The sequence below is a fragment of the Drosophila grimshawi genome, unplaced genomic scaffold, assembly GCF_018153295.1.
Source record: "Drosophila grimshawi isolate 15287-2541.00 unplaced genomic scaffold, ASM1815329v1 contig_1367, whole genome shotgun sequence".
In the NCBI taxonomy this organism is placed as follows: Eukaryota; Metazoa; Arthropoda; class Insecta; order Diptera; family Drosophilidae; genus Drosophila; species Drosophila grimshawi.
Genome location: NW_025062889.1, coordinates 6,663,237 through 6,686,690, shown reverse-complemented (window position 1 = coordinate 6,686,690; position 23,454 = coordinate 6,663,237). Strand labels below are relative to the sequence as shown.

Genomic DNA, 23,454 nt, shown 5'->3' with positions numbered 1-23,454 from the left:
TCAGGAAACTATGCGATCAGGTTGTTTGCCTAACAATTGAGATATCCACTCCATGTGGGCACAAACTCAATGGGCATGGTCTTATCGGGCCCCATAAAAGGCCCCAATCAGTTGTCAGTTGGAACAAATTCATTCAGTATGCGATTTGTAACAGTCGTTGCGATTCTGTCAGTAGTGCTGGGTATCTGCAGCGCCACTGAGTGGTGGGAGAGTGGAAACTATTATCAGATTTATCCGCGCTCATTTCGTGACTCCAATGGAGATGGCATTGGAGATCTGAATGGCGTTACAGAGAAGCTGCAGTACCTCAAGGATATTGGGTTCACTGCCGCTTGGCTGTCGCCCATTTTCAAGTCACCCATGGTTGATTTTGGCTATGACATTGCCGACTTTTATCAGGTCCATCCGGAGTATGGCACCATGGAGGACTTTGAGCGTTTGATTGCACGCGCCAAAGAGGTCGGAATTCGGATCATATTGGACTTTGTGCCCAATCACTCGAGTGATGAGAGCGAATGGTTCGTCAAGTCGATAAATGGAGATCCAAAGTACAAGGACTATTACATTTGGCACGATGGCAAAATCAATGAGGAGACTGGTGAACGTGAGCCACCAAACAATTGGATATCAGAATTTCGGTTCAGCGCTTGGGAATGGAACGAGGTCAGAGAACAGTATTATCTGCATCAATTTACGAAGCAACAACCGGATCTCAACTATCGCAACCCCGCTGTGGTGAATGAGATGAAGAACGTGATTAGGTTTTGGCTGGCCAAGGGAGTTGCCGGTTTTCGAATCGATGCGATACCCTATCTATTTGAAATCGATCTGGATCGCTACAATCAATATCCAGATGAGCCCCTTTCCAACGACAATAACTGCCCCGATCCCGACGATCACTGCTACACGAAGCACATCTACACCCAGGACCAACCCGAGACATTCGACATGATCTACCAGTGGCGCGAGGTAGTCGATGAGTTCCGCAAGGAGCACGGCGGAGAGCAGCGCATACTCATGACTGAGGCCTACACCAGTTTCGAGAATATGCTCAAATTCTACGGCGATGGCGTTCGCAATGGCTCGCAGATTCCGTTCAATTTTGACTTTCTTTCGAATATTAACAACGCCTCAAAGGCTACAGACTATGTGGAGCACATTGAGAAGTGGATGAATGCCATGCCCTCTGATGTCTACGCGAATTGGGTGCTTGGCAATCATGACAACAAACGTGTCGCTTCACGTTTTGGTGTGCAGCGTACGGATCTTATCAATATTCTGCTTCAGACATTGCCCGGACATGCAGTCACATACAATGGTGAGGAGCTCGGCATGACTGATGTGTTCATCAGCTGGGAGGATACTGTCGATCCGCCAGCATGTAACTCCGATCCAGAGCACTACTATGATCGCTCTCGTGATCCTGCACGAACACCATATCAGTGGGATGCTTCCCCAATGGCAGGTAAGTACAGGGAAACTGCATTGTTGTCAGACCCATCACCCATTTCATTATTTCCTTCATATCCCGCTCAGGATTTACCAGTGCTGATCACACCTGGCTGCCAGTCTCGGATGATTATAAGACAAACAATGCCTTGCAACAGCTGCGAGCTCCACAATCGCATCTGCAAATCTTCAAGACTCTGGTGCGTCTCAGGCAGGAGCCCTCGTTCCGTGCTGGTGATTTGAAGATTCAAGCTCTCGATGATGATGTCTTTATCTACTCACGGTATTTCACTTGTACGCCTTCAAAGTATTCACTGACTACAACTTTTCCTCTGTCTCTCTTGTAGCCAAAAGGAAGGAAGTGATCTTTATGTGGTGGTGCTGAATCTGGGAGGTACTGACAAATCCATTGACCTAACCAAGTACTTCAGTTTGGGCGCTACCGCTGAGGTCATAACCAGCTCGTTGCAATCGCAGCACATCAATGGTGACATCGTTAAGACCTCTGCGTTTGTGGCCAACGGCTATGTCGCCACGGTTTTAGTTGCCATGTAAAAAATTTCTATCCGGATTATGCAACTGTAACTTTAATAAACTTTTAATAAAACAAACAAATCTGGAATGTCTAACATATAAATATAAATAGAAAAACATGTGAAACTATTTCCTTTCACGCAACCGCAGATGTAGGCCATTGTCGGACTTAAGGGTCAGAACGGCGGATAAGATCGGATCGTATTTGTGACCCTGCGACTCCTTCATCTCTTGCTCTGCCTTGGGGAGGCCCAAATATGTATTTAAGTAGCCATCCTTGGAAACAAGTTCATCCACAGCTGGCAGCACCTCAAAGGTACGCACTAGCTTCGAAATCACAGTCTTAATCTCCAATAGGGCAAACTTTTGACCAATACAATTGCGGGGACCTGCGCTGAAGGGAATATAATCAAAGGGACCCGGCTTCTGCAGTTCGAAGCGTTCTGGATAGAAGCGATGCGGTTCTTTGAAAGTGCGATCATCATAACCCAACATGATCAGAGGTAGATTCAGGGTGACGCCCTTTGGCATAATGGTGCCATCTATTAACAGATATCAAAAGCACGATGATGGTTCAGTTTCTGCTGTAAGCATTTTTCAAACTCACGTATATCGTAATCCTTATCAGTGTAACGGCCAATGAAAGGTACACTGGGATACACTCGCTGCGCCTCCTTAATAAACAGATCCAAGTACTTCATCTCAGCGATTTCCTGAAAGGTAGCATCACGATGCATTTGATTGCCCATAACAGTGCGCTGTTCCTCGTATAGTTTGCGCTTGGGTTGAAGATGAAAAACATTAGCCAACTTTTAGGCTGATCAGTTAAAAATTACTCACCTGCTCTTCCGGAAATCTGGATAGTATATAGGCGGCGAAACCTACGCCCGATGTAGTCGTATCGTGACCCTCAAACATAAATGTTGAAACCTCCTCATAGATCTCCTGCTGATTCAATGGACGGCCGTCAATAGTTGAGGAGAGCAGTGTGTCCAAAAAAGCCATCTTTTTGCGGGAGAACTCATCGCCCTCAATTTTCTTAGCGGTACCAGTGCGATGTGCTTCGATTCGCTTCTCAATGATTTCGTTGGTGAAGTCTTGTAAGATTTTGAGGGTCTTCGAAAATTCAACGTAGCTACCTGTAAGGCGATGAATCCAGTTGGTCCGCATGAGGGGATCATATGCTCGCATATTGATGTTGTAGCAAATGCTGTAAGCATGATGTCAACAAAACTGTAAGCTTAACAATTAACCGAAAATAAACTCACTCTTTGAAAGCCTTTACAACATTGACAGTGTCCCGCTTTTCTATTGCATTTATATTTACTCCCATCGCTGTATTGCAGATGACATCCAGGGTTAGATAATGTGTTTCATTCTGAAAATCTATAATATTGTCGCCAGCTGAAATCTTTTTCAGCTGATTGATAAATGTGGTCGAGGTCTCATTCATAACTTGATGAAAGTCTTGTAGTATATTAAAATGGAATGCGGGCGTAATCATTTTCCGATGCTTATGCCATTTGCTGCCTTTGCTCGTGAGCAGTCCCTCGCCAAGCCAGGGATGCAACATATCATAAATATCTGATTTTTGGATCAAAGTGTTGCTGCTCAGTATCACCTGAAAATGGACAAATCCATATATAAAATATATATATTTCAATATATTTTGCTTAAGATTTACCTCCAGGTGTTTCGGATTGCAAACTATAATATTGCCATAGTAGCTTGCCCATATACGAAAATTATCCTTGTCATATTTATGCCACCATTCAAATAATTTGTTTAGCATTTCTAAATAAAAAGAGAATAGAAAATTGAATTAAACGCAAGCTAACACAACATTTCAAGCCAAGTAATTAATTGAGCATTATAAGGTAATTAGTTTGCACAATCATCAAAGCAGACACTTACTGACGATTAGCTAATATTTTGATCAAGATATAATATAAGATCGACGACGTCTCCTCCAAAAAAATATTAAACACTGTAAATTTCAAATATGTACTTATGTCTGACTTGTGAAACAAATTATATAAAAATAATAATAATTAATATGACCATATTTGACGCATACTTTGCGCTCGCTTACTTATCACTAAACTTAACACCGATTTGTTGAACAAATATACATATTACTACCAAAGATTATTAAGCGTCTGGCCCATATCAGCAGTTTGTAAAAATAAATAAGATAAAAAATAATACAAATGATTTTTGGTTGTTAATGCATAAGTGCCTTAACTCGAATGGCATTTTAACTGATGAATTTCTAAATTTTCATCAGTCACAATGCAATTCGAGAAAAGGCAATAAGCCATTCAAACTTTGCAACTTTCCATTTCAGTAATAAACTAAGGTAAAGTTACCCGTCGGATTTTTTCCAATTTGATGGGCATTGCCGAGAAGTGGCAGTGTCGACGGACCCCTTAATTTGTTAAGCATGCGCTTCTTGTGGGCAAACTTCACTTCAAAGTACATCCACACTAGCAGCGGCAGTGCCAGAATCGCATACAAAATAAACCACATTGTTCGAACACGCACAAAACGAAATTTTAACACAATGAATACTCGATGTGGTCCGGTTCGGTGCGATCACGACTACCTAAAAAATTAAACTGCCATGGAAATGAGAAGACGCTCAACTTAAATACGAATCGCTCAGATTGAAGTAACTTCTAGTTTAAGCGAGTCACAATGAGTCAACCAAAATAACAATCAGATAGCGAAGTAGAGGGAGACACATAGATTGCTAGCTCGAAGTCAAAAATGTCTTGATTGCCGTAAATATATCTGAATGTATTATACAAAGTATTTTATTTAAAATTAAAAACAATTTCTAATATTTAAAAAAAAAAAATTTAATTAAATTTAGAGAATTTCGGTACGCAGAATTGAGTTCATCTGTGCAAGACTATGTTAATTAGCACTGACATACCAAATATTTAGATACAGTTGCAGTCTACACTCTCTTAACAACGCTTTGGGAACACTCTCTCTCTTCTTAATGCAAAATTATCGCACTCTTCAGTTTGAAGAGTCTGGTCAAGCTTCATCTCCTACACCGTAACTTTACATACACAATCATTCGGCTGGTGCGCAAAAAGAAAATTGGACTATGAGAAAGCTAATTAATTATTTGATGGCAATTTAAGAAACATGCCTTTCATAAAGCAAGGTCCAAACGGTTTCCGGCAAATATAGCATGTACTTGACCATCTGGACTACGGACCTTTTTATTAATAATGTTCGATTATTCTTAATTCAGCTAATGCTTCAAAATCAATATTCCAAATATATGTTGTTTAATTGTATTAGCACATGTGTCCGAGGCATCCCAAGGCAACTATATACGGTAGAAAAAAAAAAGAAATACTCCCAAAAAAGAGTTTGTTTTCGATTAAAAAGCAGGTTTCTTGTTTACATTTTTTACCCCTTTAAGGGTATTACAATTTTGTGGTGACATGTGGAACATGTTGTCTTAGACCTCTGCAGCCCCTATTAAGTATATATATTCTTGATCAGCGTATGTAGACAATATAGTCTTATCCGCATCTAAGATTTTTTTCTATGAACATAACTCATATTTTCATATTTCAATGTAACTCGGGATTTACCAAATCGGATATATACTCGACTGATTATCTCTGAAAACATATAAATTAGATTTGCTTAAAACGTATTAATCATATTTCTAATTTCAGTTTACAATTTAAAGGTCAGCAGATAAACTCCGGTCAAAAAGGGTATGTTATAGTCGGAGTCCGTAAGATATGTCTTTTTTTTATTGTCTTTGGGGGTTTGAAATGAGACAAAGAAACCAGAAACAAAAGTTCACCGCATTTAAGAGTCATGCGTGTTGAGTCTACTCTTAGTTGGCATTCGACGAGTTTTTATGTCGAGACGTTTTTTCTGAGACAGCCTAAAAGTATACAAAATTGTGCGGCATTTAGTTAGGGGTCCGATCTTTGCTGAGTTAAACTTAGTTATACAAGTATGGGTGTTCCTAAATGTGTTGAATATAAGCACCAATCAGACAATACATAGAGGCGTCAAATCGACAAAGCAAATTGATAACTAAAAAAAAACCTGTGACCGGGCAACCCATGGCTGCTTCGGGGTTTGAAAGCAGCGGCACGAAGCCAGCACGTCGCAAGATTAAAATGCAGGCTAGCCAGTCGAGCAGCGAACAAAAGTCAATGCTTCACTTGTCTTCTTTGCAACATATAGAATAGAGACCCAACCCATCTCTATGAGTATGCGTCCGAGCAAGTACAGAATTATTCTACGCCTGCGAAAGTAGCAGCAATATTCTATTTTTTTCTTTTCATTGGCGAGCTGGCACTCAATTTTCAATCTGTTAGTTTTTGGGCCTGATCTGTAAGCTTTGGTAATTTTGTGACCACAGACCGCAAATGTAATCAGCTTTTTGTCGATTTGACGCCTCTGTGTGTTGTCTGCTTAGTGATATACGAGTATGTAAGTAAAAATGGGGTGATTCCATTCAAAGATAATAAATGCATATAGCCGGACATTTACATATTGCAATGTTAGGGAGTTAATCTAAGCTTGATATACAATGTATTGAATGTGTTTTATAAAAGAAAAACAATTGAATAGTTCTTTAATATATTATTGTAGAGGGAGCAGACAGACCGAAAAAAAATCATAATTATAATATTACATTATTATATTTAAACTTATGTTGTCCTCGATGTGGCCAAGATAGATCACCCGACTTGTTATTATTCTTATTGCTTTTTATAAGATTGTCAGCAATAATATCAATTCAATCTATTTTTGCCACTGTGAATCAATACGTAATTGCAAAAACGCAATCGTTGGTCAACAATCGCAACCACAATAAACTGGTTAGTCTTATCAGACTAATTACGTGGGTGTTGCTTCGCATTGCCCTTTAGACTAACACGTCATAATTATGTGTGTCCAGTGAGTCAATTAAACCATTAATTAAAACCATTAAACCATTAAACTATTAATTAAGAGCAGCCACTTCTATGGGATTATACACACCGGCAATTTATGTTGTCATTATCTAGCGATAATTACAAGTTATAATTACAGCTGAACACTTTGTGCATCGAGTAGTTGTGCATAGAGTAGCCATAACCAGATAAGCTATCGATTATGCTATCGCTCTATTGATCACATAACATTTTGGCGAAGACTTTTGGACATTAGGCGATCAGTTCGTAAAGCATTCGCTAATTGTGTAGACCGTGGATCAAGAGTCTTAAATTTTGAAAGTCGCAAAGAAAATTATCAATTCTGAAGCGTAATATATCGAAAGATGTTTCTGTTAGCGGCGGCAATAATCTTGGCCACCATTTTGGTGTTCAAGGGTGTCAGGATATTCAATTACCTAGATCACATGGCTGGTATTATGGAAATGATACCGGGTCCAACGCCCTATCCCTTTGTGGGTAACCTATTTCAGTTTGGACTTAAGCCAGCCGGTAAGCACAATAAATCACTCGCAACCTATATTTATGTACTATTTGTCAGTGTGAATAGAAATACGAATACAAACTAGACGTAAAATATTATTTTTGTACATTTTTGTTTTGCAATTCCACGTACCAGATAAATATAAATTGCGTTTTTATATCTAAGATATAAAATATCAATATATCAAGATAGATTACAGCTGCATTCATTTTCTTTTCTTGCAACATTTCTTGTAATTTTCATCAGATTTTGTCTGCGTGCACATTGGACCCTCGAGCCATGGATTGCTCCCAATGCAAATCAGGCGCCCGTACAATTTGTTGAATATTTTTTGTGTTGTTTCCCTGCACGTACTTGCCCACAAGTAATCATTTCCAAATGCACAATAGCCGGAGTTCAAACCGATGCACAACAATTGATAGCTTTGTCATGAGGGGGAAGGAGTCTTTATTTGTTTGACTGTTCGAATGTTGCATATTGTAGGCATCCTTGTTGCATATCCTGTTGTCATTTCTATCATCCTTGTTTGATTTTTCTCTTATTGCGACTTAATAGCTATTGTTTTGAATACAGATTTTGCTCGCTCATTTTTGCTTTATTATTTCGCTTGGCTTAACTTGTACTCATTGTGGATTAAAGTAACATGTGCAAGTAGCCAAACCCCCTCGAGCAAGGATTACCCTTTAGCATTCTGCAGTCAGTGCTCGGCAATTAAGCAATTCAATGCAATACTAAATGCAAATTGCAAATTGATATGCTAAAATGCTTTTGTGCTTCGGAGTTTGAAACTATTTATTAGTCCAGAATACAAACTTTATTATACAAACTTTTGGCTTGCAAGTGGAATGAAGTAAGTGCTATATAATAAAAGTCATAGATAATACTTATCTTGATACTTGCTCAAGTGAACCAGCTGCTTCCCTCTGCACACGCACTCATCTGTTAAAATGGAGTAATCAGTTCTAACCCTTTCATTATTCTTGCACTTTTCCCCCATGCAGAGTATCCGAAAAAAGTATTACAATATTGCCGGAAATATGATTTTCGAGGCTTCCGTTCTTTGGTGTTCCTGCAGTATCACATAATGCTCAGCGATCCGGCCGAAATTCAGGTAAGTCGAGATTTGTGGTCTTCTACGCAATACCAATATTATGCTCTTTCACAGAACATGTTGTCGAGTTCATCACTGCTGTACAAGGAGCACTTGTATTCATTTCTACAACCCTGGCTGGGTGATGGCCTGCTCACCAGTTCCGGTGCCCGTTGGCTAAAGCACCAGAAGATCTATGTACCCGCCTTTGAGCGGTCTGCCATTGAAGGATACCTACGGGTGGTGCATCGAACCGGCAATAAATTTATGCAGAAGCTGAGACAACAGGCAAAAGCCTCAAGACCTTTTGACGCCCAGGAATTGGTTGGCAAATGTACTTTGGATATTGTTTGTGGTAGGTGGTTGTCAGTTGGCAGAAACTTTACGCTATATCATGGACATTTTATATATTTTGGTAATTTCTTACGGTGCGGTGAAGGCAGCCAGTTGCACCCGTTTATTTATATAATTTATTACGGCCATTTTATAAACATGATTTATAGCAAAGAAAATTGCCACAAGTGGCACAGATTGTGCGGTGGAAAAGTATTACAGCACATGAAATGTAGCGAGTTCCTTCTTGTATATTTTGTATAATTTTTAAATAAGGCATATCAACTGTGAACTTTGAAAAATGAACAACAACGAAAAATGTGGAGAAATACATAGTGAAGAAATATTTTCGAAAGCCTTAAATGATACCCTCTTGCAAAAAGGAGTTTAGCTCCTTTCAGAGTATTATTTTCATTTAATATTGATTTATATTTATAACCTAAATAGAAAACGCAACGGGCAATGTATCCAATTCACTGAATGACGATCCTTCAGATTTTCATAGCGCCATCAAAGAGTAAGTTCAAGTTGAGTGTGGAACCGACCCATAAGAAAATATTCTTAATTTCATTACACGCTCAAACAGCCTTTGCGATGTCGTCCAGGAGCGCACTTTCAGCATTGTGAAGCGCTTCGATGCACTCTTCCGATTGACCCCATACTACATGAAGCAGCGACGAGCGCTCAAGTTGCTCCGAACTGAAATACGGCGGGTAAGTGTATCAATAAAAGTTGATGAGACTTTAAACTCAAAGTTAAATTCCTTTGCCAGATAATAACTCAGCGGCAGGAACACTTGGCCAAGGCGAAAGAGAATAAGAATGCTGTGGAGCTGAGCAATAAACCCTTCATAGATGTGTTGATGGCCGCCAAGCTCGACGGATGTGCGTTAAAGGAGCGCGAGATTATCGAAGAGCTGTCCACATTTATATTTACAGTAAGTTGAGCATATATTTTTGATATAACAGTCGGTATTGATCTCTTTTCTCAATAGGGTCACGACCCCGTTGCCTCAGCAATATCCTTTACGATCTACACGCTCTCTCGCCACCCCGAAATACAGCAGAAGGTCTTCGATGAGCAACAGCGCATATTTGGCAAGGATCTAACTGGCGAATCAGATATAGCCCGGCTGCAGCAAATGCACTATCTGGAGCTGGTTATACGTGAAACACTTCGTCTCTATCCATCGGTGCCGTTGATCGCGCGTACCAATCGCAAATCCATCGACATAAGTGAGTAATTCAGAAATTCACTTTGGTTGACTGACTACAAATAATTCATCGTCTTAGATGGCACAAAGGTTGCCAAGCGCACAACGGTCATCATGTGTCTGATTGCCATGGGATACAACGAACGCTATTTTGACGAACCCTGTGTTTTTCGACCGGAACGCTTCGAGAAGACCAACTCGAACAGTGACATTGAAGCCTTCAAGAGTGTGCCGTTTAGTGCCGGGCCCAGGCGTTGCATTGGTAACTACAATATGTTTTGGCCAAGAGCCACACAGCACTCCAGCTAATCACGTAACCAAATTGCTTTGCAGCCGAAAAGTTTGCCATGTATCAGATGCAGGCGCTGCTCTCTCTGCTGGTGCGACACTTTGAAATCCTGCCAGCCGTGGATAATCTGCCCCCAGGCATTAATGACCACTCGCGCGAGGATTGTGTGCCGCAGAGCGAATACGATCCGGTGTTGAACATTCGCATAACACTCAAATCAGAGAACGGAATTCAAATCAGACTAAAACAGCGTACAGGAATGCAATAAAATAATACCCAGCTCTGACTATAATTTATTACAATCAATTACTCGATGCTCTTCAGCGGAGAGCACTGCTAATTGTTTCTACATACAATATGTATTGAAAATGTATAGAAAAAAAATACACAGTTGCTTCACATTAAGTAATTACCATTAAATAGATTTAGGTCAAATTTATACGAACAAAAGTTACTCAACTGTCTTTAAAGTATTAAAAATATCACTGATAACTTGGCAATAATAAAGCTAAATATTAAACATTTAACATCGCACTGTTTAAATAGTTTACCAAAACAAATAATTTAAAGAAAAATTAGTTGCTGATATGCAATCAAGTCAGAAAATTAAAATTTTGCCTTTACATGGCGCACCGGTGATCCAAATTTACATTTTCGCGCCACTTTCTAAAAATAACTGAATCTTTGAATTGAATGATGTCAACAATTATTTGAATGTTTTTCTTAATATTGAATATATTTAAGCAATGTCAAATTTATAATTTGCAAATTTCTTTAAAACCTTTTAAGGGTTAAAATCAAAGCATACAACTTAAACCTTTATTGAGAATCATTTCTGTGTTTCCAAATATCTTCAAGAGCGCGAAAATATTCTTCAGGAACTGAAGATTCTGGTGAACGTGAACTATCCTCTATTGGTTGGGATTTATTCTCATTAGTATTTTTTTGAGCTTCTTTCTGGCTGTTGTTGTTAAGTTGCGAAGTGGAGTTGCTGTTATTAAACTCTGGAACTTTATCTTCAGAAGGAACGGCCAGTACTCCAACGGCTAAGGCGCAAACGAGCAGCTAAAATGGATGTCAATTGTTCTAAATAGTCGCACAAAAAAACTGAAAGTTACCCACGATTTGGAACATCTTGATTAGAGAATTGCAAACAGACTGATGATCGATTTTGGAATCTTTTTGGCTTATATGCGCGACAGGTTGATTTTTTTTTAGTAATTTTGTTTACAAAAAAACTTGTATTGCAAATCTACTTTGTGTAAGCCAGACGACAAATATAAATTTAAATTTAACTGTATATGTATATATAAAATTTTTCTTGTTCTTTAGTAGAACCGGACAGCTTAGAGCTTATCATAAAATAGCATTACATAAATTTATTATTGCCTTATGCATAAAATACACCAAAAATTAACATGAATGCCGAAAATACATAAGCATATTTGTTGCCTCAGTCAGTTTTTTCTGTATACCAATATTAAACTCATTCTAGATATAAACATAAAATGACTATTTCTGTATGTATCATTTGCAAATATCATCAGCTTGTGAAAATTCAAATTATGTCAATTTCACATAGACTCATGAATTTTAATAAATATCTAAACTTGACCTAGTTACGTCAGCAAGTTATTATTATATTGTTTACAAAGAGCAGCAGAAATGGAATGATTTGATGTGGCTATGCATAATTAAAGATTGGTTATTTTTACATTATCGTTATTACTTTTTTAATTCATTTATCGTTTTAATTTTTAATTACTTAATGACTTAATCATGTCAGCCATTGATGCAATACGATTGTATTTATCCACTGCAGCAAACTAATTTGTGCACTCTTGTTAATCAAAACAATAGAAAATTACCTTATTTCGCAGCCGACAGAGCAAAGGCCATTTTTCTTTTTATTTTTATATTTACTACTATTCATGCAGCAGCACCAGACATTTACTAAGTGCTTTGGTCAATATTTTCAATTTATTTATGCAAAAGACTGTACATGAAGCTTGCTTGCATTATTTATAGGGTCAACTGGGAATAAATTTCATTTAGATAATTGCTGCATCGCTTTAGTCATCTCATCTATTATATTTACACTCTGAGTTATATGTGATTTTGAGTGCGTTGCCTAAGAGTTGGGGCCGTGCTGAAAATGTTGAGCATATCGCAAAACACGCATGCAATTTTAAGCCACATACTCTCACTTCAGTATTGACTTACCAGCTCATTACATGTCCATGTTTTACATGGATATAGCCAAAAAGCAAAACATGCTGGCAAACAATAAAGAGGTGCATGTATGCATTTTCCCCATTCTGTTTACACTTTTATCTACTGCAAACAATGGAAAATTTATGTGAATAAGCCTGGTATTAAAGCATATGAAGCCAAGGTTACTTCGGCTTCCACACTGTTTTCTATAGAGGCATGACAGTCAAATTTATAATAGCGAAAATGTTATCCAACGGCATCTGCGTCTTAAATTATTTCCTTTGCAGTTAACCAATAAATTGACAAAGGTTTTTCGGTACGGTTTCCAGGAGCGATGTGTCCATAAATTGCAGCTGTTATGAGTTCCACGACCAACTAAAAGCGCTTATGCCCCATTTGCGTGTGGCAAAAGGCAAAAGCGAAGGCCTGAATGGATTGTCTGAATTGTTCTGGCACAGATTCGATTTCACGTTGGCTCTTCTACTAATTTGCCACAAATCACAAATGTGTGCCATTTATTGCGGTCCAAGCAAACACACACCCAGTTTACACACACATCTAGATACACACATGCACGCTGTGTTTGTGTATATGCGTGCGAGTGAGTGTGTGTGTGTGTGTGTGTAAAGGCTCCCAGTTATTATACGAGATGTAATTAAATGTTATGAAAGAAGCACCTGCCCTAAAACAAATAATGCAATTAGAGAAAAGCATTTAACATAATAAACTTCATTGTTATTCTTCGGTTATTTCAATTGCTGAACCTTGTGTTTATTTATTTGATAATTTTAATGACTAATGATGAGCTCCAGCGAATGCAGATGTAAATTGCTGTATTGAAGTCTTTAAATGAGTTGCATTTCTGTTTGCCCTGTACGTCCCACCGAATGTGCCAAGTTCTGTTTTAGCTTTCTCGACTGCCCCTCCGGCTGCTTGGCACATGGCGCTCCTGCACTCACTTGCTGAACTTGAGGCCAACTTTACGAAAGAGAGAGGGATAAAGAGAAAGATAGAGTTCAGTAAAGACATTATTCAATTTGCTGGAATTGCAAATCTCACTCGCACCGCTTCGTGGGTTCTTCATCTTGGTGGGCTTCTTGCGCACCTCCGGTTGATTGATGCCACCGCTGTTACTGGTGCCCGGTCCGTGTGTGTCCACCTGCATGCTCTCATCGCTGTCGGAGGCCTGGCTCTTGAGCACTTTCTTCAAATTTATAAGCTAGTCAAGTGGAGGGAGTGAAAATCGTTTAGCCCACTATTTACTCGGTTTGTCGCCAGACTCACCTCCTGCTCGATGCGCTCCTTGTTATACAGCCGTTTGGCCTTCTCGCTATTCGCATACTTAATCTGCATATCGATGCAGTTGGATACCCCATCACAGGAGTTCACCCAGGCCTGCAGGGTTTCCACTATCTTGCCCGTATAGCCGGGCGGTATATCACGTCCTTGCGCATAATCCACTTCCAGAATGCGTGTGTTCTGAAATAGTTTACCATGAATAATATCTGCAAAGATGATAAAGAATAGTTCATTTATATTTATTAGCCCTAAAAGTTCCATGACAAAGTATTGTAGCCGAATGTGCAGCTTTTTGCGACACATGCAAATTATTTATACACTCCCCCAGATGTTGCACAAGCTTGATTAATTAAGTTGATGCTGAGCAGACAGAGAGTTTCTCGTACAACAGTTGCTCAAAAGGCAGTCCACACATTTTGAACAACAAATGGAAAATAAGTGCACTCCAGCGTTGCCTGCAGCAATTCAGATTCAGTCTAAGTCTGAGAACTGTAATGAGAAATGAGTGAGCCTTTGTGACTCATTGGGGACTTAACTAACTGGCCACTGATATCTGTGAGCACAGTTCGAAGTGCATCCATGTGTCTCTTATTGTCTTTTTAGTGAGAAGTCAGCTTCCCTTAAACTGTATGAAAAAGTTTTGAGACGTGACCGAGAATTGCTTGGGTTATCACGTACTTATATCTTCTCTCTGTTCTCTTAAAACGTCTAATCGACAAAGTTATTTGAGAAAACTTGAAAGAAACAAGTTGTTCGTAAGTAGATTTATATAAGTTTAAATTATAATATTTCACTTACAGCTTGGAATGCTTATATGCATAATTAAATCCAAGAAAAGCTTTCATAAATGAAGGCAAATGTTATTTTTTGTATTTTGAAACCAATCAATAAATCAACTCAACTCTTCATTTATTATCCAATCAATCGAATAACAATTCAAATGATGTGAAACGGAACAAAATAAAAAATAGAATCGATAATAAGCTTAATGTCGGAACTAGTAAAAACACAATCGAATATTTAACTTTCGTTTTAGATATTTTACGGAGGAGCGAGAGCTTATGAGATTAGCCAACTGTGCTGGCCGGGCAGATCTACACAATTACCAAAATCCCCTATTTAAAATTGAAGCGCTGCTGGTGCTGCTGCAGTTGGCAACACCAAACCGAAAACAAGCCAAACAGAATGGAATTGTTACTAATTAGTTGAAAGTTGTTATAGCAGACTTTAGGGTTTGAAGTGCGCCTGAACCGGATAACGATGGATTAGTAGCAATTCTCAATTGAACAATTTGCCAAAGAGTAAAATCACTAAAGTGTTGCAGAAGCCAGCAGCACATAAGGACAACAACAACAACAACTGGCTCAAATGATAGCCAGAGTGTCGGAAACTTTTCGACACGGCCAAGTGAATCCATTAACTGTCATGGGCGCATTCTAATTAGTTTTTCCTTGGGTTGCTCTTGTCGTTTTTATTTTTTTTTGGCCAAGTCAAAGCACAAGTTAAGACCTTGAGCGCATTTTGGCATTGAATAAACGGCCAATTGGCCTTGAATATGACCAACTTTTGTCATAACTACGGCATACACACATGCTGGGCAGGATTGTAGCCAGAGTACACTTCACTTCACTTCTCTCGACCCCCTAAGTCAGACTCCCCCTCATCTCTCAGTGTATGCTTCTGTGTATGCCTCAGGCATTTAGTTTAATTAGCTTGAGCACTAGGAATTTTGATTGGATTTACAGGCCTAGAAGTCTGTGACAATTGAAAAGACAAGGTCTGAAAAACACACGACAAGCAGCACGCCTCCTCCCTACGAATAGGACTGGCTATAAGTGGGCGTGGCAGCCACAAGTGTTGTAAAATTTTGTGGCATATTTGCCGTTGACATGTGTCTTGGTTTTGTGGGTCGTGTGTGTGTGTGTGTGTGTGAGTATGTGTGTTCGCTGTAAAGCTGGAAATTCAACACCAAAACAATCAATCATGCTGTTCGCGTGCAAGCCGCTCCCTCGAGGGACCACCAAAAATTGCGACTGCTGTCTGTTGTCTACTTTCTGAGGGAGAAAATCTGTTGATGTTGCTTCTGTTTCTGCTTTTGGGTTGTGGCTGTGGCTGTGGCTATATTTTCACGTAATGTACATTTCATATATTACAATTTTTAAAGCACGCCTTAAAGCCCACCAGCGACGGACAACGGAATTGATGCAATATATAAAAATGAAAAAGCAAAAATAAAAAATGCCATTAAAGCACAAGCGGAGAATATAAGAATATCTAAATATTGTTTATTTATAAGGATCAAAAAATCATTTACAGTACACTACTTATATAGCTTTAATATCAAAGGACACATTTTTGCAACGGTAGCAGGTTTATTAACGCAAAAAGGACATCAGCAGCATTCAAAATAAAACGGAAATTAAAATAGAATTATAAATTTAAAAAAACACCAGATGCACTCAGCAAAAATTTGACCTGATAATCACTTTGAAAACTTTGCTAGATTTTAGCAGCAATTTCACAAAACTAATATTCTAAAAATAAGAATCTGAAGAATGCAATTTTTGTATTTGTGAAATCTTAAAATACTAATGTTTAACCATAACTAAACAACATTTGATGTTCTGTGTACACATTTAAAAAAACTGGTTGGTTTTAGAAAAAGCTTTCTCAATAGTCAGGTAAGTTATCCAAAGTCTGGTCGGAATATATTATTCAATTATTTGTATGTCCTGCCACATTAGTAAGCCCAATTCTCCGTGCTTTATGGAGCGTCGCAACTTAAGGAAATAAAAGCTACGCATTATGGAAAGTTTACATGCACCTGTCGCTGACAGCTCAGCTAAAGCTGACCCCAATTTTCATTTTTTTTTTACAGAATATTAAATGAAAACTTATTAATTGAAAACTCAGAGCAGCGACAAGAGTGTACTGACAGACAGACGGGTATGGTGACAGAGACAGGGTGGCAAAGCAGCCATTCAGCAAGTTGGGCCATCAATATTAAGTCGGGGCAGCAGGCAAACAACTATTGAAAACTTTTCACCTAAAACTGACAAAGTACTGGGCCAAATTGTGGAAACTTTCGCTTCACTCGCTTACAACAATGTGCGGCAGACACCTTAGAGTATGCGTTGCAAGAGCGCACAGCAATCAGAAACAGTTGCATAACCAACTGATTTGGGCGTGTCCCATGGGCGGGGTATCACACGCATCCTGTTGTCAGTAAAAGCATGCTACACGATGCGAAAACAACTGCAACCGGCCACAAAAAAGCGCAATCAAAAGCAAAATTGCAAATTCAAAAACGAACACAAGAGACGAGTTTTACTTAGTTTGCCGGAGATTTGATATGTGTGTGGCAAGCTTTGGTTCTACGGCATAGTGGGCATAGACAATCCCACATTGATTAGTTAAAGTAAAGTTAAAACGCCAAATATGAAGTTAGTTAGTTGGCAAGTTTGGTAATAAAAAAAATCACACTCATGCGATGATGGTTGTATGGCATTCTAGTCCTGTGTGGATGGGTTTTTGCTCATACAAAGGCTCACAAAATATACACACAAAATCGACATACCAACGCCTTCGACATATTTCAACAACAAAGAAAAGAAAGTGCAGTCAGTCGAAAGAGCTTAACTAGGAGATACGCTGAACACAGCTGTTATATTAAATTACAAATTTAATTCAAATAAAATATAGACGAATACTTTTTGTACTACAACATTGTTTCTTAATCGATTTTAATGAAACTGAGAACATTTATTATACAATTTAAAATCTCTGGCTATCAAGTCCATACAGATGGAAAGACTATATATATTCGGCTTTTGATCCTGATCATATATAGACTTTATGGGGTTGAAGGAACTAACTTCTAAACGTTTCGGCAATGCACAAGCTGAGTGTTTATTAAGGTTGTTATTTCGAAGCTACTCCTAGTCCTTTGTTCAATGGCTTTTACTATTTTTGGCCAATGCAACTTTTGTGTTGGCCTAGTTGACAAAAGCAATATCGAGAAACGAAAACAATGCAGAGGCATAAAAACAGCCAACCGGCTAAAAGTTGAGCAGTTGATGCTACTGACAACGGACATATCCTTGAACTGTGTTGATGAGGGTTCAGAACGCTGGATACAAAATACCAACGAACAACAAGCGATCCACAAAATGTTAAAGCTAATGTCTATCAACATTTTGGTAACCTAATGCCAAATGTGCTTTGCGGTTAACCAAGAACAATGAACAAGATGCACAACTAAACCAGACAGAGACTTAATAATAGTTGCTCGACACTTAGAATTGACCACTTAAATCAAGTGCAAAGATAATGAAATATGTCAAAGTTTCTTTCGTTATTTACCTAACTCTCAGACTTTCCAAGTGTTGGCAAACATAAAGAATGAAGAAATCTTGACATTTTTCATAATTTATTAAAAATAACATATCTTTCTTTATTCTTGATAAACTCTCTTTAACCTAATCTTAATCAAATCCAAGTGTCAAACTGTTTTGGCAGCATTTTAGTTCATATTTTTAATAGGCAGTTTTGATTGCTAAGCATTTTCAATAAATAAATACTTAACAATGAGCAATTGAAGAGCTGAAATCAATCCAACTCGACTTAGTCCAAGTAAAGGTACACAAAATTACCAAATTTCAATTACAAAATACTTTTAATTAGCGTTTGTAACTTGGGGCACAACAGCCAACGCCACCAGACACCAACAATTTCTGCTCCTGACCCTGCCACCGCACTGTCAAGACAAATGATGCTATAATGGGTCGCCGTGAAACGTGAGGCATACCAAAGAGCAAACATTAACGGCACCCCAGTGTGGCGCCACCCATAGCAAGAGTCTAATGCCAGCTTATGGCTCGCCCACACTCCACTTTCCGCTCACGCGATTTAAGATTGCGGCAACTAATGGTATGCAATGCTCTTTAGGCATCCATCCAGATTGTTGCCACTCTGTGTTAGCTCAATGATTCCAATCATAACATAAGTCTTGGACGTAGCCCCGTGGCTGTAGTGGGGATTTCACTTTGGATTTGGAAAGCAATTAAACAGGTTGTGCCTCGCACCTCACATTTATGAGGACACTCAGCCATAAGACCTGCGGACTACTGCGCCTGGAGCATACAGTTGTCACTCTATTTGCTTAGTTGATTACTTCGATAATGGATGCGAAGATTTCATTTGAGCTATATTTGGTTTTTATGATACCCTGTAGTTAAACAAAGGTGTGTGCGTGGAGAGCAAGGCATATCCGACTCTATATCACTTATAACATATGCAAATATAATAATAAGCATAAAATGCAAATTGCTAAGAAACTCGACTGTTAATTTGTGTTGCCCGATCACAAGTAATAAATAAAAATAAACATAAGAAATAATAAAACCCTTGTGACAAATGTCTCTTCATTTATACTCATATTTTTGAAGAATTGCAATTTTATGAACTTGTATTGCACTCGATTTCAAGTTGTTGACAAATAAAAATAACAATAACAGTGTATCTGCTGAATCTGTGTTTGATAGTGTCTTCAATTCGAGCAAATCCGACATATTTGCTGCCCATACTTATCTCGTTAAATGCCATAGTTTAAGGCGATAATGTGCTTATTATGCTTTTGGATTTTTTCAAAATTCTGCTTAAGCAGCCGTTTAATCATAATAGCTATGTATTTAGTTATTTGGTTTGCGCCTTAATGTGGAATGTGTTTTGGCATCTAAAAGAGATATATTTTATGCAAAGCAGCGAGAACACAAAATTTATAGCACGAATGGGAAAAATGGCAACTGGAACTTTTAAAAAATGCTGGCCAGCAAAGCCGAATAACCAACAGAAAACGCGCTACATTCCCAGCGATTTTTCTAATCAACGCTGCATATCCTAAAAATAGTTTCGAATTGCGTTTAACTTTCGACTCTTGCTTTTGTGCAGCACACGTTGCAACAAGGGTGGGGCAATTGAGAGGGGAAAGGATAAAAATATAAAGTAAAATCGTTTGCTACTCGTAGTCAGAATGCAGCACGGACTCAGGCAACAATTAATTAAAAACGGCAAGAGTAGCTTCCGCTATGAGAGAGATAGAGAGAGAGGGGGAAGAACGAATGCCAACAATATGGCTATAAAAGTATGCAGAGTAAACCAGCAAATAGCGCAGCTGCAGTTGCTTCGGGTAATGCTACAAATCGAGATTATCCAACAGTTCTACAGAATATGCAAATGAAATGAAAGCCAACAAAAATATTAAGGGATATTCTGGTTAAATTTAAAGCAAATATTATCCGCAACTGCAGAAATTACAGTAAATTTATTTAATATTCTTATCGTCTTAGATACTGGTAGATAAACTGAACTAAGTTGATATGAATTATGATGAAATCCTACAAATTGAAGTATTTGCAAATTAGGTTAGATTTTAATGTGAACTATTCATATACCAATTTAACCAACCAAAATATAAATATATTTATTTATCTAAATATATATTTTAATAACAACTACGCATCTCTAAGATATATTAACTATTATATTTAGCTTCTACATAAACGGATAGACAGATCTATAGATTGACTTAAATGCAAAGCATACAGATACAAAAGATTAAGAGTATTTGTTAATTGAATTTTACTTATATTAAGCTGTAAATATTGATTCATTTACAGAACTTGCATATGTATATATAGTAATATAAAAATCATATATAATAAAAATCGCATTCTGCAATTTCAAACATATTTCTAATTGCTCACTTTATGCAATGGAATAACTCACCCGCATAGATAGCCTCAATGATGATGTCCTCCAGATGTCGCACATTATCGATTTCCAGTTCGTTCAGCAGCACAGCATAGGGAATGCTCTTGGTCTTAATGGCTAACGAGACGATGGTCAAATGCTGTAGTTTCTTTTGCATGGCTGGCGTTAGCTCGATGTAATCCTGCTGCTGGTCACGGAACTGCTTGTAGGTGCCGTAGGCGAACAGATTCAGAGTGTTGTAGTACTTGGCATCGGGTCCGTCCTTCAGCTGCAAGAGCAACGCTTAGTATGCGCATATAGTTATTAATATTAAATTACCTCTGTGACATTGGGCTCCGCGAGGAGTTCACCGAAAACAAAGACATTTGGTGCGTCCAAAACTTGTTTGATGACATCTAGGAGTGCTGCACCAGTCGCGTTCTTGGCAAGCAGACAGAACTGCTGCAGAAATGTCTCCTTATTGCTGCTGGGCTCCTCTGTGCCAAGCAGCATGTCCTGTGCCATTTTCTTTTTATTTATTTGTATTTGCGTTTAATTTGCTTTTAATGTTTGGCTGCCTTCAATTTCACAGCTGCTCAGCTACTTTAACAATATCGATAATAAATACAGCACATCGATATATCGAACACGATGTTGATGCCAACAATTCGACTATCGATATGTAGGCACCGTCAGCAGTGCGCCGCTGCCTGGCAAAAAGCTGAAAGTTACGAAACACTCGCGCGCGCAAAATTTGAAATTTATTAATTGCGAAGAACTTCTGAATATTCATAAGATTTTATTTAAATACTGATAAATATTAAACACAATTTATCTGGAAGTACAGTAGCCCTTCTATAACCTCATTAAGCCTTAGCTTTTAACTAAACTGTTACTAGATGTATATAATACAACATTTTGACATATTAGTACGCTTCAGCATATTTTGAACATTTTCATTCAAAAGATATTTATTACACACTTTTCTCTTAAAGCTTCAAAATCTATCAATCCAATAATGCTTCTGTTTTTTATTAAACACTTTTGCACTCTCCTGCAACAATTTTCACATCCTCCTCCCACTGACTCACATTCTTTGGGGAGCCATTGTAAAAATGCCGGTAGCCATCAGAAAATTTTTCCCTCCCTTCGACTTTAAACTTTTTGTGTGTCTTGCTACTTTGGCCACACTTATTATTATTTGCCAAGTCTGCACAAAAAATATATATATATATATATTTATATATTTATAGAAAAAAGGTGCAGGTCAAAGTTTGAAACCCTTTATAATGCGGCGCCGTCTGTGGGGCTTTTGGGGATTCGCATGCTCATCGATTATGAAAAGTTAACCAAGGCGCCCAAATTCATACATACACACTTACATGCATACACACAAATACATACATATAAAGAAAAGGTCAATTGCCTGGGGGGACAAGCTGTGGGAATCCTCCAAACCCAAACTCAAACCAAAAGCTATTAAATACCACACGCCCATTTTGTTACAAAATGCAGCTTGTGTCAACAAAATGGGGGCCTCGCATTTGCAATATTGTTTGTAGTTGACAGTATTTGGCTAAAACCAATATGCGTACATGCAATGCAATTGGAGTGACCTGAGTCGTGGAACTTGATTTTATGGTGAATGCCTCGTCGAGTGCATGCCAAAAATTGTTTCCTCTTTGCTAGTTTCGCGCATATTCAGATTGTGTGCAATCAATTTATAATTCATTTGATGCGATTTCCAAAAAATCAAATCAAAATATTTACGGCAATTTAACACAGCATTTTAAAAATTGACTTTTATTTGGTTTCCGTTTCGGATTTGCCACGCACAATTTACGTTTGTCACAGCTAAACAAATAGAAAGGGGGAAAAAGGACTTGTCATCTAGAAAACAGCATTTTATTTTGTAATTCATACTCATTTTTATTGCAACGTCATTAATTTGACACAAAATGACGCAGTTCGTTTCCGCTGCGATGTTTCAAACAGATTCCACATCAGGGGCACGGTTTGACATCTGGTGAACTGCGTTAAGTGCGGGTTAAATTTGCTCAACTTCAGCTAACAATATTGATATCAATGCTCAAAGTATGTATTTTGCTTACATCTATTTTTTAACAGCTCGTTAACGTTCTTATCGATGTTGATAAGCCGCTAGATGCAACCGTGTATTGCAAAGTGGCATTTGCTTTATGCTATGCATACTTTGCATATTACACATATGTAAATGTTCTTTTACTAAAATAGAACGTTTGGCAAGGCCGTTTCTTAGCCTAATACAAAAAGGTCACATTATTTAATCACTATTCAAATACTCGACGCTTATCAAAAAATGCTCTTAACATGCCACGAAGTAGGGGAAGCGAACTGTTATACAGCACAAGGATGACAGTGTACTAAAATTGCCTCGGTGCGTAGCACAGTGCCTCCTTCTCCCCTATCCAACACTAAACGTTTACTTTGACTTATCAATTTTATCAGCACAAAGGCAAGTGCCGTTGGGAGAGGGGAGGAGGCGAGGGGAGCGGACTTGACCTCGTCTTTTAGCTGCGCGCTGCTCATTAGGGCTAGAATTGCTTTGTGTGTATGTTGGCAGTTGCTTAGCTCAGTTTGTGGTTTATTATTGTTATGTTTCTGATGGTTGTTGCTGCTATTGCTTATCGACACAAATGACCAAAACTTTTGTGAAAACATACATATAATTAACATAAATTTTTACACTCGAAGAAAATGGCAGAAACAAGTTGTGTTTGAAAATTCGATAATAAGTATTTAGCTCAAATAAATTTTGATTGCAGTGGACGTGTT

The 23,454-nt window shown here is 38.3% G+C and overlaps 4 protein-coding genes across 5 annotated transcripts; 2 read left to right on the top strand and 2 right to left on the bottom strand.

Moving 5' to 3' along the window:
- The first annotated feature begins 114 nt into the window (after positions 1 to 114).
- LOC6560363 (maltase A1) lies at positions 115 to 2,064 on the top strand. The gene is made up of 3 exons (XM_001985907.3): positions 115 to 1,465; positions 1,537 to 1,732; positions 1,797 to 2,064. Exons 1-3 carry the CDS (start codon positions 139 to 141, stop codon positions 2,002 to 2,004), a joined length of 1,731 nt encoding a protein of 576 aa, XP_001985943.1. The 5' UTR covers positions 115 to 138; the 3' UTR covers positions 2,005 to 2,064.
- A 45-nt stretch (positions 2,065 to 2,109) lies between these two features.
- LOC6559401 (cytochrome P450 4e5, mitochondrial) lies at positions 2,110 to 4,605 on the bottom strand. The gene is made up of 6 exons (XM_001985906.3): positions 4,353 to 4,605; positions 3,668 to 3,777; positions 3,252 to 3,604; positions 2,824 to 3,193; positions 2,591 to 2,762; positions 2,110 to 2,525 (listed from the first exon to the last, which is right to left on the bottom strand). The coding sequence occupies exons 1-6, from the start codon at positions 4,510 to 4,512 to the stop codon at positions 2,110 to 2,112; spliced, it is 1,581 nt and encodes a 526-aa protein (XP_001985942.1). The 5' UTR covers positions 4,513 to 4,605.
- A 2,586-nt stretch (positions 4,606 to 7,191) lies between these two features.
- Positions 7,192 to 10,904, top strand: LOC6559400 (probable cytochrome P450 4ad1). Its single transcript, XM_001985905.2, has 9 exons — positions 7,192 to 7,460; positions 8,454 to 8,563; positions 8,618 to 8,897; positions 9,323 to 9,392; positions 9,462 to 9,588; positions 9,648 to 9,812; positions 9,870 to 10,110; positions 10,168 to 10,350; positions 10,422 to 10,904. The coding sequence occupies exons 1-9, from the start codon at positions 7,295 to 7,297 to the stop codon at positions 10,643 to 10,645; spliced, it is 1,566 nt and encodes a 521-aa protein (XP_001985941.1). The 5' UTR covers positions 7,192 to 7,294; the 3' UTR covers positions 10,646 to 10,904.
- Positions 10,905 to 13,326: 2,422 nt separating this feature from the next.
- Positions 13,327 to 21,265, bottom strand: LOC6560686 (COP9 signalosome complex subunit 7). 2 transcript variants are annotated; one of them, XM_032735055.1, is made up of 5 exons: positions 20,980 to 21,265; positions 20,677 to 20,929; positions 13,876 to 14,096; positions 13,657 to 13,810; positions 13,327 to 13,569 (listed from the first exon to the last, which is right to left on the bottom strand). In XM_032735055.1, the coding sequence occupies exons 1-5, from the start codon at positions 21,163 to 21,165 to the stop codon at positions 13,547 to 13,549; spliced, it is 837 nt and encodes a 278-aa protein (XP_032590946.1). In that variant the 5' UTR covers positions 21,166 to 21,265; the 3' UTR covers positions 13,327 to 13,546. The 2 variants fall into 2 exon arrangements, with proteins under 2 accessions (XP_032590946.1, XP_001985940.1); XM_001985904.3 differs by having other exon boundaries at positions 13,651 to 13,810; positions 20,980 to 21,221.
- Positions 21,266 to 23,454: the final 2,189 nt, after the last annotated feature.

Excerpts from the sequence above, each read along its gene's own strand:
- LOC6560363 (XM_001985907.3), top strand. The coding sequence starts at position 139 with ATGCGATTTGTAACAGTCGTTGCGATTCTGTCAGTAGTGCTGGGTATC. Across the intron at positions 1,466-1,536 it reads GGATGCTTCCCCAATGGCAG|GATTTACCAGTGCTGATCAC; the intron begins GTAAGTACAGGG and ends TATCCCGCTCAG. Across the intron at positions 1,733-1,796 it reads GATGTCTTTATCTACTCACG|CCAAAAGGAAGGAAGTGATC; the intron begins GTATTTCACTTG and ends TCTCTCTTGTAG.
- LOC6559401 (XM_001985906.3), bottom strand. The coding sequence starts at position 4,512 with ATGTGGTTTATTTTGTATGCGATTCTGGCACTGCCGCTGCTAGTGTGG. Across the intron at positions 3,778-4,352 it reads AATTGGAAAAAATCCGACGG|AAATGCTAAACAAATTATTT; the intron begins GTAACTTTACCT and ends CTTTTTATTTAG. Across the intron at positions 2,526-2,590 it reads TGATAAGGATTACGATATAC|ATGGCACCATTATGCCAAAG; the intron begins GTGAGTTTGAAA and ends ATCTGTTAATAG.
- LOC6559400 (XM_001985905.2), top strand. The coding sequence starts at position 7,295 with ATGTTTCTGTTAGCGGCGGCAATAATCTTGGCCACCATTTTGGTGTTC. Across the intron at positions 7,461-8,453 it reads GTTTGGACTTAAGCCAGCCG|AGTATCCGAAAAAAGTATTA; the intron begins GTAAGCACAATA and ends TCCCCCATGCAG. Across the intron at positions 9,393-9,461 it reads TTTCATAGCGCCATCAAAGA|CCTTTGCGATGTCGTCCAGG; the intron begins GTAAGTTCAAGT and ends ACGCTCAAACAG.
- LOC6560686 (XM_001985904.3), bottom strand. The coding sequence starts at position 21,165 with ATGGCACAGGACATGCTGCTTGGCACAGAGGAGCCCAGCAGCAATAAG. Across the intron at positions 20,930-20,979 it reads CGGAGCCCAATGTCACAGAG|CTGAAGGACGGACCCGATGC; the intron begins GTAATTTAATAT and ends TTGCTCTTGCAG. Across the intron at positions 13,570-13,650 it reads GAACCCACGAAGCGGTGCGA|TTGGCCTCAAGTTCAGCAAG; the intron begins GTGAGATTTGCA and ends TCTTTCGTAAAG.